Source organism: Acartia tonsa, chromosome 3 (genome assembly GCF_053477335.1).
Source record: "Acartia tonsa isolate MP-2025a chromosome 3, ASM5347733v1, whole genome shotgun sequence".
NCBI lineage: Eukaryota > Metazoa > Arthropoda > Copepoda > Calanoida > Acartiidae > Acartia > Acartia tonsa.
Window position 1 is genome coordinate 1,943,508 of NC_137262.1, and position 15,143 is coordinate 1,958,650.

The window sequence follows — 15,143 nt, forward strand, 5'->3', positions numbered from 1 at the left end:
AGCGTTATATAGGTCATATCATGCTACTTTACTACTTTATTTTTTAGATAAAGGGATGGGTTTTTTTTCTATTCCATCCATTTTTTCTATTCCATTTTTCACAAGTAGAACAAAAATATCAAGACAAATATTATTTTTTTATATATTTTTTTGTTTAAATATTTTGCGATCTTTGGATGATGTCATCTTTGTTTATAGTTTTACAAAGGTATTTCATCAGAGATGGAAAGGATAATGGCGCTTAGATTAAAGTTCAACACTGAATTTCCCTAATAATTGTGTGCTATCGAACGTAAAATTTTCCACAAGTTGGAGGGGATTTTATTTCCCAGCTATTATCCTATCTTTGCCACCCTGTATTTCTTTCGGTTTAACAATGTTAAAGTGACGCTTTTTAGTGACGCAATTCCCAGCTAGCTACGCATTTTGTGAAGATATGGTCTAGACACACTTAAATATTTTCATTCTACTATAACAATACACATATTTAAAGGTATTTTTTAAGGGGGAAAAATTTCTCTTTCCCCCCTCCTTAATATGATGGGCGGTACGACATTTTTACCTTTAACTGTAATAGAGGTGTATCCAACCCCCTAAAATTTGCCTGGGGGGGGGGTGCATATTTACACCCTCCCCTGCACGCCTCTGATTTTAATACTCTATAAATTTGCTTTTTAAAAATTTTGACAAAAAATGTTTTTTTTTATGCTTATTATAGATTAGGTTAGGTAAATTATGGAAAAGTTTTAAAGGCCACGTAGAGATAGAGTCCCGCAGGTTCAGAGCTCTCTAAACCAGTAGCTAGAAACCCTCTTTTTCCTCAAATTTAAAATAAGGGTGGGTTTTCGATAGTCCAAAGATAGGTTTGAGTAACCTATCAAATATTAGAACTTTCTAAAAATTAAACTAACTGCGCCGCTACTTGTGAAAGCCTAGACACAAAATATCAACAACATAAACAACATAGGGCCTTAGCAACACTAAGGGGACTGTTTCAGGAATCTTAAGGGATAAGACAATGGATGATAGATTAATGTACAACCCTAATGATGATATACAAATTTACCCTTTCTGTATATCAAAGTATTTGGTTGAAAAAATGTATACACTGCTTGTTTGGAAGGAACTAACCAATAACTTTTCAATAAAAGTACCTAACGAATAAGATAACGTTGTTATGAAACTTTGGGGACCAGTGTAAATTACAGTCTAATGGGCCATCCCTCACTGGGACTGTGTGCAAAATCCAAGAAGAGTGTGTGTGTTTTAATCAATGCAATGATAAAAGTAAAATGTAAATTATATGGCTTAAGAAGTTGCTGTCCTAGGAATCATTGCTTCAAAAATCAACCGAAAGGATATTTATTTCATAGAAAAAAATTATTAAAACTGTTAAAAACAGAATAGTACGGACGGACGTAGTAGCACTAGTTATAGAAAAGCTACGCTGTTTAAAGCCTAAATTCCTGTTATAATATTATACAAATGCATTATGAATTTAACAAGGCATTTGTGTCAGAATGTACAAACATGAAAGCTACAATATTTTATAATGAACAAAATGTGCAATTACTCATACAACTCCAGAGGGATTTAGGTCAACTTTATTATATCCAATGAAATGTGTCATGAAAATTTGAAACATACAATGTTTTTTAATAATATATTTAGGAAATATAAGTAGATTATATTACCTTACAAATCAAATGAAGCTCCTCAATGAATCTCTAGTCTATATCGAGTAAATCACATTTCCCACTAAAAAAAACTAATAATATCTCTTTTGCAAGGCGGTAATTCGTCCAATGTGAGTTAAAGAACAGCATTGCTACTTGAAAGATGAATAAAATGCTAAAATTGTCATTAGTAATAAAAAAGTATAAAATATACCTAGGCTAAATAGAAATACTTCAACCAATTATTTATAAATAGTAAGATATAGATATTTGTTTTATACCTAATTGTATATGTTTATCAAATTAAAATAAAACTGGTTATTTCCTATAATGCCTAGTAGAATATATTAATTTGTTTTATACCTAATTGTATATGTTTATCAAATTGAAATAAAACTGGTTATTTCCTATAATGCCTAGTAGAATATATTAAATTCTAAATGTTTTTTGACTACTGTGATTAGTAGGTATGCAGATATATTTGCAGAGCATATTATTTTGATGAAATGTATAAAAATTACATTTTAATATTTAATTTATTATAATTTGAACTTTTATGGATGGTATAAAACGTGCCAGGCTCCTTGGCATATTGCTTTCTTTTACTTGTAAGTTTATAATATCTAATTAGCATACGTTAAAAAAATTACTATATAACACTTCAGAAAAAAACATGATAGCAATGCATGATTCTTTAATCTTAAACATTTTGGGTACATGCATTTATTTTGTATTATTGAATATTAGCGGGTACGTCTGTAGACAGGTTTCTTGTGGCTTTTAAGGGAGGGGGGAGGAGTTTCACCTCGCTCATTTTAAATTTAAGTTCTAAAAGAAAAATATAAAAAATGGAGGGGGGTATTTTTTAGTGGCGATTTAGAGTGGTGGTACCCTTCACAAATTAGTTATAAACCTTTCCTGAACATATGAGAAGATTCATTTGTCCAGCAGTTAGTGAGATCCTTCGGCACAGTCATACAGACATTTTGTTACTTTTATAAAAGAATTATTAATGAATATTCATTCAATTATTAGAAAAAAAGTAATATTTGTATCTTATACTTTATACCTACATGACTCACCTTTTCCTATAATATGTGTGCCCAAATGTTTAATATCTGCGGTAAATGATATATGTGTATAATATATATGTACTATCTCTAGATACATAAAAAAATCCTCCAGAGTTTATTAACACTCCTGCAGAAATACAGCTGTGTACTGACCAAAGAGAGGTTTAGTGATTTTCAGTTACATTGTGTTTTACAATTTTTAAGCTGTTAAAACCATTCTGTAACAATTTTTGATTACGTAACTGAACTCTCTTGTACTTGAACTAAATTAAAGACATATTTTCTAGTGGCATTTGAATTGAGGGGGGTGGGGTGTTAAAGTCAATTCTCAGTTTTTAAATTTAGATTTAAAAATAAAAATAAAAAATATTTTTTTGTGGGGCGAGGGGTGGGGTATTTTTTAGGGGCTATTTCTCTTTGAAGGATGATTCCCTCCCAAAATAGTATAATCCTTCCTAGGCCAATTCGGTTCAGCGGTTTATAAATCCTTCGCAAAGCACAGACTACATCCTGGTACTTTTATAGAAGGATTAAATTATGAGCTAACTATTAAATATATATTTAAATAAGCTTTATAATATAAAAAAGGTAGAATGAGGGTATTCCTTAAGATCTCCCAAATGTCTGAACAGACAAGGTTCTTTTCTTATAGGGTAATTACCCTTAGGAAAAATGTTGCAACCTCCCCCAACCAAAACAAATCTTAACATTAAGACGCTTGAGTAAAGGAAATCCTGTAACTACAAGAAGTTAATATAAAACCTCGTTTTACTAATATTAATCTCTTTTTCCTTACTATGTAAAGATTAGAATTAGCCAGGGATCTAAAGGGATAAGACGATGCCCGATAAATTGATGTATATTCCCAATGATGATACACAAAATAACCCCTTATGTAGATTACAATCACTGGTTGAAACGTTTGAACACTGAAGTTTATGACTCAACTATTCAAAATTCAATAAAAGTTCTCAAAGTTCTTAAGCCAATAGATAAGAAAACGTTATTATGAAACTTTGGGAACTAGTATAATAAACAGCACAATGTCCCCTCCCTCCCTGGAATTAGCATACAAGGATTTAATGATGTTTTATACAACTACTAGCGACTGCACCCCTAGCATCTAGGGCCTCTATATTCGAAGGAATATAGAAGGCCAGGAAAATAGCCGAAAACCCTAACCAGACTTTTTATTTAAAAATATGTAAAGGAGAACCATATCGGTTCAGCGGTTAGCGAGATCCTTCGCTACAGACAAAAATATCTTAGTACTTTATATAATAGGATACTGCTATTATTTTACATGTCTAAATTAACATATCAGAGTCACATTTTATAAAACTACAGAGAAAGTGACAAAAACACATAGATATTTTTCAACTGAGTTATCAAAGTTTAACTTCTCTATGGTAATTTTCAGTTGCTTTATTATTAAGCTCTAAATTATGCTGCTTTTTTATTATGTTAAAAATAAGTGATATATATGGATTTTTATAACATATTTACCTAACCTCTTATATCAAACTTGAACAATTATAATAGTATTAAGTTTAAGAATCTATTCCAATCAGCTCTTATTATTTGTAATTCTCGTTACTTTACTTGCTTTCAAGAATCATTACTCCATTTCTTTCATTTGTGTAATGATATATCCTATTGTGTACTATCTATTATTATATCCTAAGAATAAAGCCTGTAAGAGGTTAATAACATTGGATAAGAATATCATATTAATCCTATATGTACAAATATATATATATAAATAATATATGTCGATTATTTGTAAATAAGGATAATACAATATTATCCATAACTGCCGAAGTATTTAAAAATAAATTTCTCAAACATAGTTTAAGTTATATATTATTATTTATAGACGGACGGACATATTGGTATGTAGAGTAGATGTTAATAATTAGTAAGCTACTAATATATTCATCTTTTCTAACAGACGGACAATTAGAATTGTTGTTGTTGTTGTTGTTACAACAACAACAACGACAATTAGAATTATAGAGTTGGTTCGCAATTAAAAACACAGTACATATTTGATGGAAAGGTTTCGAGATTATTTGTTTGAAATATAATTATAAAATAAGTGCATTAAACATAGAGTGGGCGTTGATAAAATCGGTTAAATTAATCTACAAGTCTTTCTCCTTCCTATATTCACCAATTTCGATACTGTTATTACATTACAACATTATTCATTAAATTATTCTGTTTTAGGTTGCCATGAGAACGAAATAATCAAAATGAAGTAAAAACCGAAAACCAAAAAAATCTTTTAAATGGCTGAAATACCAAATAAATCGCCTGGCTTCTATAGCCTCCAGGTCAAACCGGCTATCAGTAATCCTGCCACCGTCAGCAGGCAGCAGCCATCCATCATTAACATTCCTATATCAAATCTGCAACCGGAGGGACTTTCTACAGGAGCTGTTACTATCAACCAGTCACCAGTGATGACTGCCAGACTGGATCAGTCCAGAAGTAGCATCTTTATACCTGGAATTAGCCACAGAGAAAATTTAGGCTCTAACATTAGAATTCTAAACATAGAAGATTTACCTCTTATTTCAAATGCCTCATCTCAAGCTATGGGCAATATAATTATTGGTAGCAGTCAACTTTTACGAAATTCTGAACCAAAGTATCAAACAATGCCTGCTGGACGACAAAATATATCCCTAGACAAGCTTATTCAAACTTCCGTAGCTAGTCAAATTAGTAGCAGTATAACTCTGCATAGAACTGCTCCATCTCAACCACAGAATGTTGTCATCCAAGTTGCTGCTCCAGAAAGATCCCAGGTATAAATATAATTGTCCAGCTAATAAATGAATAAGTATAGATGTGTACACCAACAACTACCTGGCACCAGTGGTGGATATCCTTTTCGTCATCTATCAAATTTCTTTCTGTTCTTTTTGAAAGGCTGGGCTGTGTTTATATTTATGACGCTTTGGTGATTTTAAAGACCAAATACAAAATCGGAACAGGGTCCCCTAGCTGTGGGCAGATTTACTTATAGCTCGTGCACCCCTTATTTTTTTACTCCAATGTCCAGCTTCCATTCTAGAAGCAAAGCTAATGATTAATTCTTGTCCTCTACTATTCGAGATTATTTATATCACATCTTTTTCTTAAGGGGGAAATACTTGTTAAAACGGTCAAGTTATTAACTACCTTCTGAATTAATATCTGAGTATGTTTAGTGCAGCGTAACAATAGTAAATTACTTTTTACATGCTTGATATTTTTAGGCTATAAGAGCACATAATAATGAAAGACCACATCATCAGATAATACTTGGACAAAAGGGGAATCAACATCCTCAAGGATCTGGTAGTTTATTGGCTAATATTTCTAGCAATGAAGAAATTATTCAGGTGAGTTATGTTTCTTTTTTTTATGAAATTACTTAATAAGATATTTCCATCATAAAACTCACCAGAATAAAAGCATGTAAAACTAATTCATTTAATGTAATAATTGTTACCGGACATTTGTACATTCCTAAATTACAAAGTAGTTAAGCTGCTTAAAATATATTTTTTTCTGTATTAAGGTTCCTGGACTGGATGTCATACCTTTATCTTTTGATGCTAGTCAAGTGTTTTGGGGAGGTGGTAAGATTTTACTTTATTAATAATTTAATATATAGTTAACTAATCAATTAAACTAGTCTTCTATTCCATTATATAAAGTAGTAATGTTTTTTTGTCAGTAGCTTAGGGGTTCGATAAATGCTTAACCAATGAGTTTTCTGTTGTAGGGAAGCGTAACATTGGTTCCTGGGTGGTTACAAACTTTAAAAAATATATGGATGTCTATTAAGATATAGTTTATCTATAATAACAAATAATAATAATAACTTATCTACCTTTTTATATGCTCTTACGTTGTATGAATTAGTTAAACGAATTACTTTCTTTTCTGCATTTTTTATTTGAGTTTTTTACAGGCAGTCTTGAAATTGCTGTAGACAATACACTAAGGAATATTTCATCTGTGCATAATTTTTTTAAAGACTCTGAAGGCAGTTACTTGGTGCACGAACCTGGAGGTCCAGAGGCCAGGGATTCATCCTCCAGCCTGGCCGTCTACAGGCTGGCAAGCAGTCAACAAGAACACTCAGGAACATTTGTACAAAAAAGTTTTACAATGTTTTAAAAGATTGATTAGTATTATTAGGAATCTGAATGCAAGTACAGGGGTTATTACTCTTGGAAGGGTGGAAAAATCTCAACTAAACAGTATCAAACATTCCCTAGACCTGTAGAAGCTTCATTTTAAAGGAGTACCATATCAGTCAGCGAGATATTAAGCTACAGACATATAGACATTCTATTACTTTTATATAATGATTTATCTTATTTATAAAAGGTAAAAAACTTTTAGTAATTATCATATATTCACTGAAAAATCCCCCAAAACATTTGTGTATGTACATTAAACAGGACAAACATCCAAGTTGCAGCAGTTAGGTTCAAGTGCACAACTGAGCACTTCTATAGAAGACAATATTTTCCCTGAAAGAATTTACTCAAGGCGAAGAGGTAAGAAAATTTACATCAGTTTTATCTATCTAGTCCCTTTGGACTTGTGAGTATGGTCGATTCTTTAATGGCTTATGATTTGCTATTTACCTAGATGAAAAAAATTATTATTCAATGACAAAAGCTACAGCCTCAGAATTGACAAATAAAAAGTAATAAAATTTTGTAAAAGTATTGCATGCTCAAATATGATTTTATATCAATAATAAAAATATTTATTTCAACCTACACCACCTGCAATTTTCTCTAAATTATCTTGAATAAAGATTTATACTTAAAATTTAGACTCTAGGGATGTAGAATGAAATGAAAAAAGTACCTAGAATTATTCACTGTTAAAAAAATATCAAATATTTTGATTTAGTCAAAGAGGGTTTAAAGCTAGAAATGCAGAAGCCTCTTGGTCCTGGTCCTTTCACCTGTCAAACATGTGCCAAACAATTCAACAAGCCTTCCATTTATAAAAGCCATTTGAAGGTAGGTATTTCTAAAATTGATAGGTAATTTTCTTTCTTTAAAAATTAAAATAAACTAGCATATATGCCCCTGGAAGACTCTAGTGGTACCTAAGGTGGGTTTGGGGTGATTCATTTTCAATCTAAGATTTAAACAGAAAAAGAATAGTTTAAAACCTTCCCAGGATCTACAAGAAGCTTCACTGTAAAGGAGAAACATATCAGTTTAGTAGTTAGTGGATCCTCCGCTACAAACAAAATAAACTTACTACTTTATATAATAGGATATACAGTGACAACTTTGTTTAACAACCTCACCATATAAGCTACCTAGGGCAGAATTTTGTTCTCAACTATTTGAGGACAAACCTTTTATAATCAATTGTCCTTTCCCTTGAATCTAAAGAATATAAAATATGTAATTAAACGTTTTGTTACAGTCCAAGTGCTTTACTAAAAAAGTAATAGTTATTTCTCGCATTGTATTATAAACAGCCTTCCGCGGATATGGAATGTACAATTATAAGTTTAAAACCAGATTTTTTAGCTCCGAGGTGCCGAAGGCACGGGCTAAAAATGCATTCGAATCCGGTGGATAGGAACCGCGTGCCGAAGGCACGGGCTAAAAAACTGGTTTTAATCTTATGATAATACATTTTATATTTGTAGAAAGCTGGATATAATACGATGCTAGACAAAGTTTTTTCGTATGGATGAGAACCGGTTCCTATCCACCGGATTCGAATGAATACGAGAAAAAATACTTCTATAACTTTTGTTATTTTCAGGAACATTTAATGGAACGGCAATACTCTTGTGATAAATGTAACCAAAGTTTCAACAAGATTGTTAATATGCAGCTACACAGAATGGGTAAGAGAAAATTATTTTTTTACTTTTAAATCAATTTCAAGTAAAATTAAATTAAGACTTTGATAGTTATTATTATACCAACAGAAGTAGGTGCTGTGTTTTTTTTTCTAACTATTGGCTGCGCCTCAAGAATCTAGGGTATATGTATTCGAATGTGTGATGGCTAAAATATGGCCGAATACCATACTAAGAACTAAATTTGAAACTAAAATAGCCCAAAACTATACCTAATATGGAAAATTCAATTGGTGCAGAAGTTATTGAAATCTTGAAATGAAAAAAAAGTTTATTTAAATTTTAGAACATGATGTTGAGATTTGGTCATCCTTAGGGGATAATAAAGAGTATAGTCTGGAATGTCCAGCTTGTTCAATTAATTTAACTAAATTGAGGTGAGATTTTATTTTATGTTTCTTCGTGGATATTTTGTTTTGGTAGCAATTAAAAGAATGTTCCCTCAACGTTTTTGTAGATATTAGAAAAAGCAATTTAAAACATACAAAATTTTTGATTTATTACATACATTTGAATGTATTTTTATTTATTGATGGGAAGTTTTTTTTACATACCTACAGATTTGACGAGTTTAAATTCACTTGAAATTATTTGTTCAGTCGTTTAGCCAAGATAAATCTGCATTTGGCCAACCACAGAGTACCTGACGATATTGCTTGCTCCAGGTAACAAAAATTTGTACTTTCACACAGTGCCTGTTAGTGTTACCAATAATCCCCCATTTATTTTTTTCAAATAAGTAGGTTTTTTCAAGTTATAACCCTGCGGAGTTACCCAGAACTAGATTAACCTTGATTTAAAGTAATAAACAAACAAACCCAAAGCCATCTCCTCTCTTATTTTCAATTTAAAAGGTGTGCAAAAAAAATGCGGACATTTTTTTTATTCAAATTTCGCGGCTTGTGTTAATAGTAGAAAACTATTACGTATACCGTTAGAACCGCTAATAAGTCTAATTTTTGGAAATATAAGAATGATTCCTCTGCTACGTATAGTTACGGATCTACGTGTTAAAATGTCCCAACTGACTTAAAAATTGACTTGCGAGTAAATTTTGGGACATTTTACCCCATAGCTCCTAGATTATTTGTAGCACAGGAACCGTTCTTATATTTCCAAAAAAAAGTTCATAGTGGTTCTAACGGTATACATAACATTTTTCTACTATTAACACAAGCCGCGCAATTTGAAATTTAAAGATGTACGCATCTATTTTTCAAAATTTCTCTAATTTTTAGTTATATACTCGCAAGTCAAGTTTTACGCCAGTTGGGACATTTTAACACGTAGCTCTCTAACTATAGGTAGCAGAGAAAACGTTCTTATATTTTCAAAAAAAAGACTTCTTAGCAGTTCTAAAGGTGTGCGTAAAATTTATCTACTATTAACATAAGCCGCGCAATTTGAATTAAAAAAATGTCCGCATTTGTTTTGCACACCCTTTATTTTAAAAATTGGTACGGTATCAGTGCTCTACTACAGTGAGCTTTAAAGTACAATACAAATCTTTATTTTATGGATTAGGGCAAATTTTAAAACCAATCAAGTTTCCAGATCTTTAATCTAGTATTTAAATATCTAGTTTTATAATAGTTATTTCTCGCATCGTATTATAAACGGCTTTCCGTGGATATAGAAAGTACAATTATGAGATAAAACTAGTTTTTTTAGTCCCGAGGTGCTGAAGGCACCGGCTAAAAAAACTGGTTTTAATCTTATGATTGTACTTTTCTAAATTCGTAGAAAGCTGGATATAATACGACGATGCTAGACATAGTTTTTTTTCGTATGGATGAGAACCGGTTCCTATCCACCGGATTCGAATGAATACGAGAAAGTTTCTTCTATACAGACTGAAAAATATGACAATAATATAATTGCTAGATGTGAAGAAGAATTTGGTACAGAGGAGGAACTTGACAAACATGTTAATGATAAACATAATAACGTCAACATTGCCAGTCTTCCTTTTTCAACACTGAAAGCTACAGGTTTATTTAAAGAATTATCATTGGTCAAAGAGAGAGGGGACAATTGGCTGTTTATTACACTATAGTTTTATAATAACATTTCTTATTCGTTGGCTTAACAACTTTGGGGGCTTTAGTAAATTTTGATTGGTTGGTTAATTTAGTTGAGTTTTAATCTACAAAAATGGATATTGTGGAACATTATTGGGGATGTACAATGTATACCTATTAATTTATAGCCCATCGTCTAATCTCTTTAGAAACTCTCTCTTTACCATGTTTTTATAATAGATTAAGATAAGAGGTAGGGTTAGTTTTTTTCCCCTACGTCTTACCCTCGTGGGGCTGCCCTATACCTAATATATATATTAACCTGACCCGACCTGAAGTAAAAAAAAACATAAAAACTAACACCCTAGGTATTGATTTTAATTTATTGTAAAATATGTGAAAAGGTTGTGCTTAAGTTAAGGTTGCGGATGGGAAACCGTTTAACCGGATTTATTAATCTGTTCTCAAGTTTGATTTGCTAAGGTCGAAATAACGGTTTACTACAAAATTCTCATTTCAAAATTAATTCTTTTAGAAAATGTACAAAGAAGTTTTGACTGCAGCAAATGTATAGCAACTTTTTCATCCAGAACAGAATTAAGGTAAAAAAAAATAATATTCAACGTTTTTCACATGCACAATTTCACCATTTTGGGTTAAAACGGCTTTTTTTAATTTGATTGCATGTTGATTTTAGTTAGTTAACTATTGTTGGAAATTAATCTTAGTTTGAATTAACATTGGTGTCTCTTGTCATTTGGTTTATCTCATCCCTATACATAAAACATACAATCAACCATTTGTTTCTAGAAGTAAAGACCCCCATTCCCCCTAAGTACTCCCACTATTTTTAAAGTAAATTTAAATAGGGAGAGCGAGAGGGGTATTTTTTTCTAACCCCTGCGGGTTACATGCAGGGCTCTAAACATGTGGGCCAATACCCAATATAACCTGCTCCGACATTTTCTAAATTAATAAAGAAAAGAAAATATCTCCATCTATTTTCAAAAATATAGGGATTTGGCGGGGTTCAGTGTTTAATATACACTTTTATGGAATACGCCAAAATAACGTAAATCATGTTATTCAGATCGCACGAGGATGACCATAGAAAAATAAATTCCACGCTGAAGCCACTGAGAAGAAAAGGAGGACCTGCAAATAAAAATGCTTCGTCCAGCAACAAGAATATGAAATTTTCTTGCAAGTTTTGTGAACAAAAGTTTACATGCCTCTCAAAGGTTTCAGTCTTTTTATATTTAAAAAAAATAATGTTAGCACTAAATGTTTTTCACATAAATCACAAGACAACAAAAACATCTGCAAAAAAGGGTGTGCAAAAAAAAATGCAGATATTTTTAAAATTGAAATTGCGCGGCTTGTGTTAATAGTAGAAAAATGTTACGCATACCGTTAGAACCGCTAAGAAGTCTATTTTTTGAAAATATAAGAACGATTCCTGTGTTAGGGAGCTACGTGTTAAAATGTCCCAACTGACTTAAAACTTGACTTGCGAGTATATTAGTAAATATTGGACAATAATTCTTGCAAAAAGGCGTGCATACATTTTTAAAATTCAAATTGCGCGGCTTGTGATAATGGCAGAAAAATGTTACGCATACCGTTAAAACCGCTATAAACTGAATATTTTGTAAATATAAGAACGGTTCCTGTGCTACAAATAATCTAGAAGCTAGGTGGTAAAATATCCCAAAATTTAAGTTAAGTTTTAAGTCAGTTGGGACATTTTTAAACGTAGCTCCCTAACTATACGTAGCACAGGAATCGTTCTTAAATTTTCCAAAAAAAATAGACTTCATAGCGGTTCTAACGGTATGCGTAACATTTTTCTACTATTAACACGAGCCGCGCAATTTCAATTTTTAAAATGTCCGCATTTTTTTGCACACCCTTAAGATTAAATTAACTGGTATTAAGATAAGCATCATTTAATATTTTTGATTGTAGCTAATGATATTTTTACTTCAGATGGAACGACACTCTAGAATACACACAGGAGAAAAACCATTTAAATGCTCAATATGTGATAAGGTATGTAAAGTTTAATTAAAAATATCTAGAACATGCCTCAAAATCATTTCATTATAATGCTGGTACCCAAAGTTTTATAATTATGATATCTTATTCGTTGGCTCAAAAAGAGGGGGGTAGGTTTCTGGTAGAATCCGTAAAAGTGTGTGTTTTAAGGCTTAGAAATAGTTGTAGAACGATAATATTCACTAAATATGTGTATTTCTTAATGAAAAGAACTATAGACAAAATTTTTTTTAAAGTTATCATAATTTTTATCGTTCTACTACTGTTTTTTACTTATAACACATAACCTTTACGGATTTTACCAGAAACCTACCCCTCTCTTTGTGTTTTATTAAAGGGGGGGGGGGGCGAAAGTGACACTTTTTGAAACCAAAACTAAAAGTCAACAAAGGAACTCAACTAAAAAAAGAGTTACAGGTCTGAGATTTTGCATGGCAGTTGCTTTATAGGGGTAAAATATGGAACTGTGAAGAAACGGCGACGCAACTGCCGAAAACCGCCGTTTCCCGCCGAATTTTTTTTTGCCTTTTCTCGGCGGTTTTCGGCGGTTGCGACGCCGTTTCTTCACAGTTCCATATTGTACCTCTATAAAGCAACTGCCATGCAAAATGTCAGACCTGTAACTCTTTTTTTAGTTGAGTTCCTTTGACTTTTAGTTTTGGTTTCAAAAAGTGTCACTTTCGCCCCCCCCCCCCCCCCTTTTGATTAGTTTCAAGATAGTAGTACCTAGAGTCTAAACTTTTCATAATATAATTGTATCATAATTGGGGAATGGGGATGCAGTATATCAATTTATCAGTCATTGTCTTATCCCTTAATGATGAACACCTAGGGATCTTATTAGAATTTAATCTTAAATGAGTTGATACAAATCTTAAAAACCAAATAGTTGATTATGAAACAGTTTTATTTGGCGTTTGTTAAAACGATATTTTTTTAATTGTTAAGTACCTAAACATAATTTATAAAAAAAAATCAAATATTTACTTTCAGGGATTTACTCAGAAGCCAACCCTGCTTACCCATGAGCTCCAGCATAAAGGAATCAAACCTCATACCTGTCCACTTTGCAAAATTGGGTAGGTACCTTTTTAATTTCTTTAATGGAGCATAATAATAGTGGATAATGATAGATGTATCGCCGCGATTTGATTTGAGATCTTATACGTTCAGTCTCATGCAAGCCGGACAGGCTTACAGAGGGGTCTTAACAATCAAACACACATCTGTTTCTTGCATTCTCCGATGAACAAAGGAAAAGGCGCTCGCGGAGACAACAACAAACTCTCGCACATGTAATGACGCACTCTCGGAGGTGAAATTAGAAGTCTAAGCTCCAGGCCAAGAACAATGTACTCTTGGCATTGACAGGCTCGACCTGGGGCAAAGACAAGGAGACCATCACAACCACCTTCAAAGCCATAGGCCAATCCCTCATCAATTACTGCTGTCCGATATGGACACCTGCCTTGGCCGACACAACCTGGGATGTCATCCAGGTCGCCCAGAATGCTGCCCTGCGGGCAGCCACAGGCTGCCACAGAATGACCAAACCTGACCACCTCCATCAGGAGACAAAGGTCATGATGGTCAAAGAGCATTGTGAAATGCTCAGCAAACAGTTCCTGCTGTCAACACAGTTGCCGAACCATCCCAACAGAGTTGACTGGAACGAACCCCCACCCCCCAGAGGACGCCAGATGAACGAAACCCTGGTGTCCAAGTTTGGTCAGGAAATAAGTCAGATGTCCTACCCTGACCTTCCTACTGACGTTTACAAACAGAGACTAAAGGTCATACACACAAACTCTGTTCGTGAACAAATTGCTAATTTTGAGCCCAACAAGGTCCTTGGGGCTCCCCCCCCCCAAGATCTGTGCCTCTGAAAAGGACCTCCCCAGAGCCACAAGATCAACGCTGGCACAACTTAGATCTGGATATAGTGTCATGCTGCAAAGCTTTATGTCCAGAATAAGTAAAAGAGAACCAGTTCCAGATATCTGTCCACTCTGTCAGCAACCAGAACATACGACAGAACACCTGTTTAACTGCCCAGCCAACCCCACCACCCTCACTACACGTGACCTTTGGCTGAGACCTCTGGAGTGTGCCAGATTCCTAAACCTGGCCACCAACGTTGATGATGATGATACCAACTGAGATATGAGGGCTACAAGAAGAAGAAGGTGAAATTAGAGGAAATGTCGTCTTTTTTAACTCAGCGGAGTAAGGCTTAAAAGGCATACGAAATTTTCACTAAGAGCACGTCGAATGACACAAGGAACGCTCCCTAACCGATACAATAGAGAATACATGATTATTGCATACCCTGATAAATAGTTCCTCCCAGCCGTCTAATATAACTTTACTCCATCCCCTCTCCGAACCACGGCGGAACATATTGCCCAAC

The 15,143-nt window shown here is 33.1% G+C and overlaps 1 protein-coding gene across 1 annotated transcript in view; it reads left to right on the forward strand.

Moving 5' to 3' along the window:
- The window catches only part of LOC145312951 (uncharacterized), an 89,255-nt gene that overhangs the window by 27,079 nt on the left and 47,033 nt on the right, over positions 1-15,143 (forward strand). The window contains exons 2-15 of the mRNA XM_080152162.1: positions 4,979-5,562; positions 6,016-6,141; positions 6,321-6,381; positions 6,783-6,887; positions 7,210-7,311; positions 7,676-7,788; positions 8,555-8,639; positions 8,941-9,031; positions 9,254-9,319; positions 10,539-10,645; positions 11,211-11,277; positions 11,766-11,916; positions 12,665-12,727; positions 13,727-13,812. Of these exons, the coding sequence (XP_080008288.1) occupies positions 5,041-5,562; positions 6,016-6,141; positions 6,321-6,381; positions 6,783-6,887; positions 7,210-7,311; positions 7,676-7,788; positions 8,555-8,639; positions 8,941-9,031; positions 9,254-9,319; positions 10,539-10,645; positions 11,211-11,277; positions 11,766-11,916; positions 12,665-12,727; positions 13,727-13,812 (1,745 nt within the window). The 5' untranslated portion in view covers positions 4,979-5,040. The remainder of the gene's footprint in view (positions 1-4,978; positions 5,563-6,015; positions 6,142-6,320; positions 6,382-6,782; positions 6,888-7,209; positions 7,312-7,675; positions 7,789-8,554; positions 8,640-8,940; positions 9,032-9,253; positions 9,320-10,538; positions 10,646-11,210; positions 11,278-11,765; positions 11,917-12,664; positions 12,728-13,726; positions 13,813-15,143) is intronic.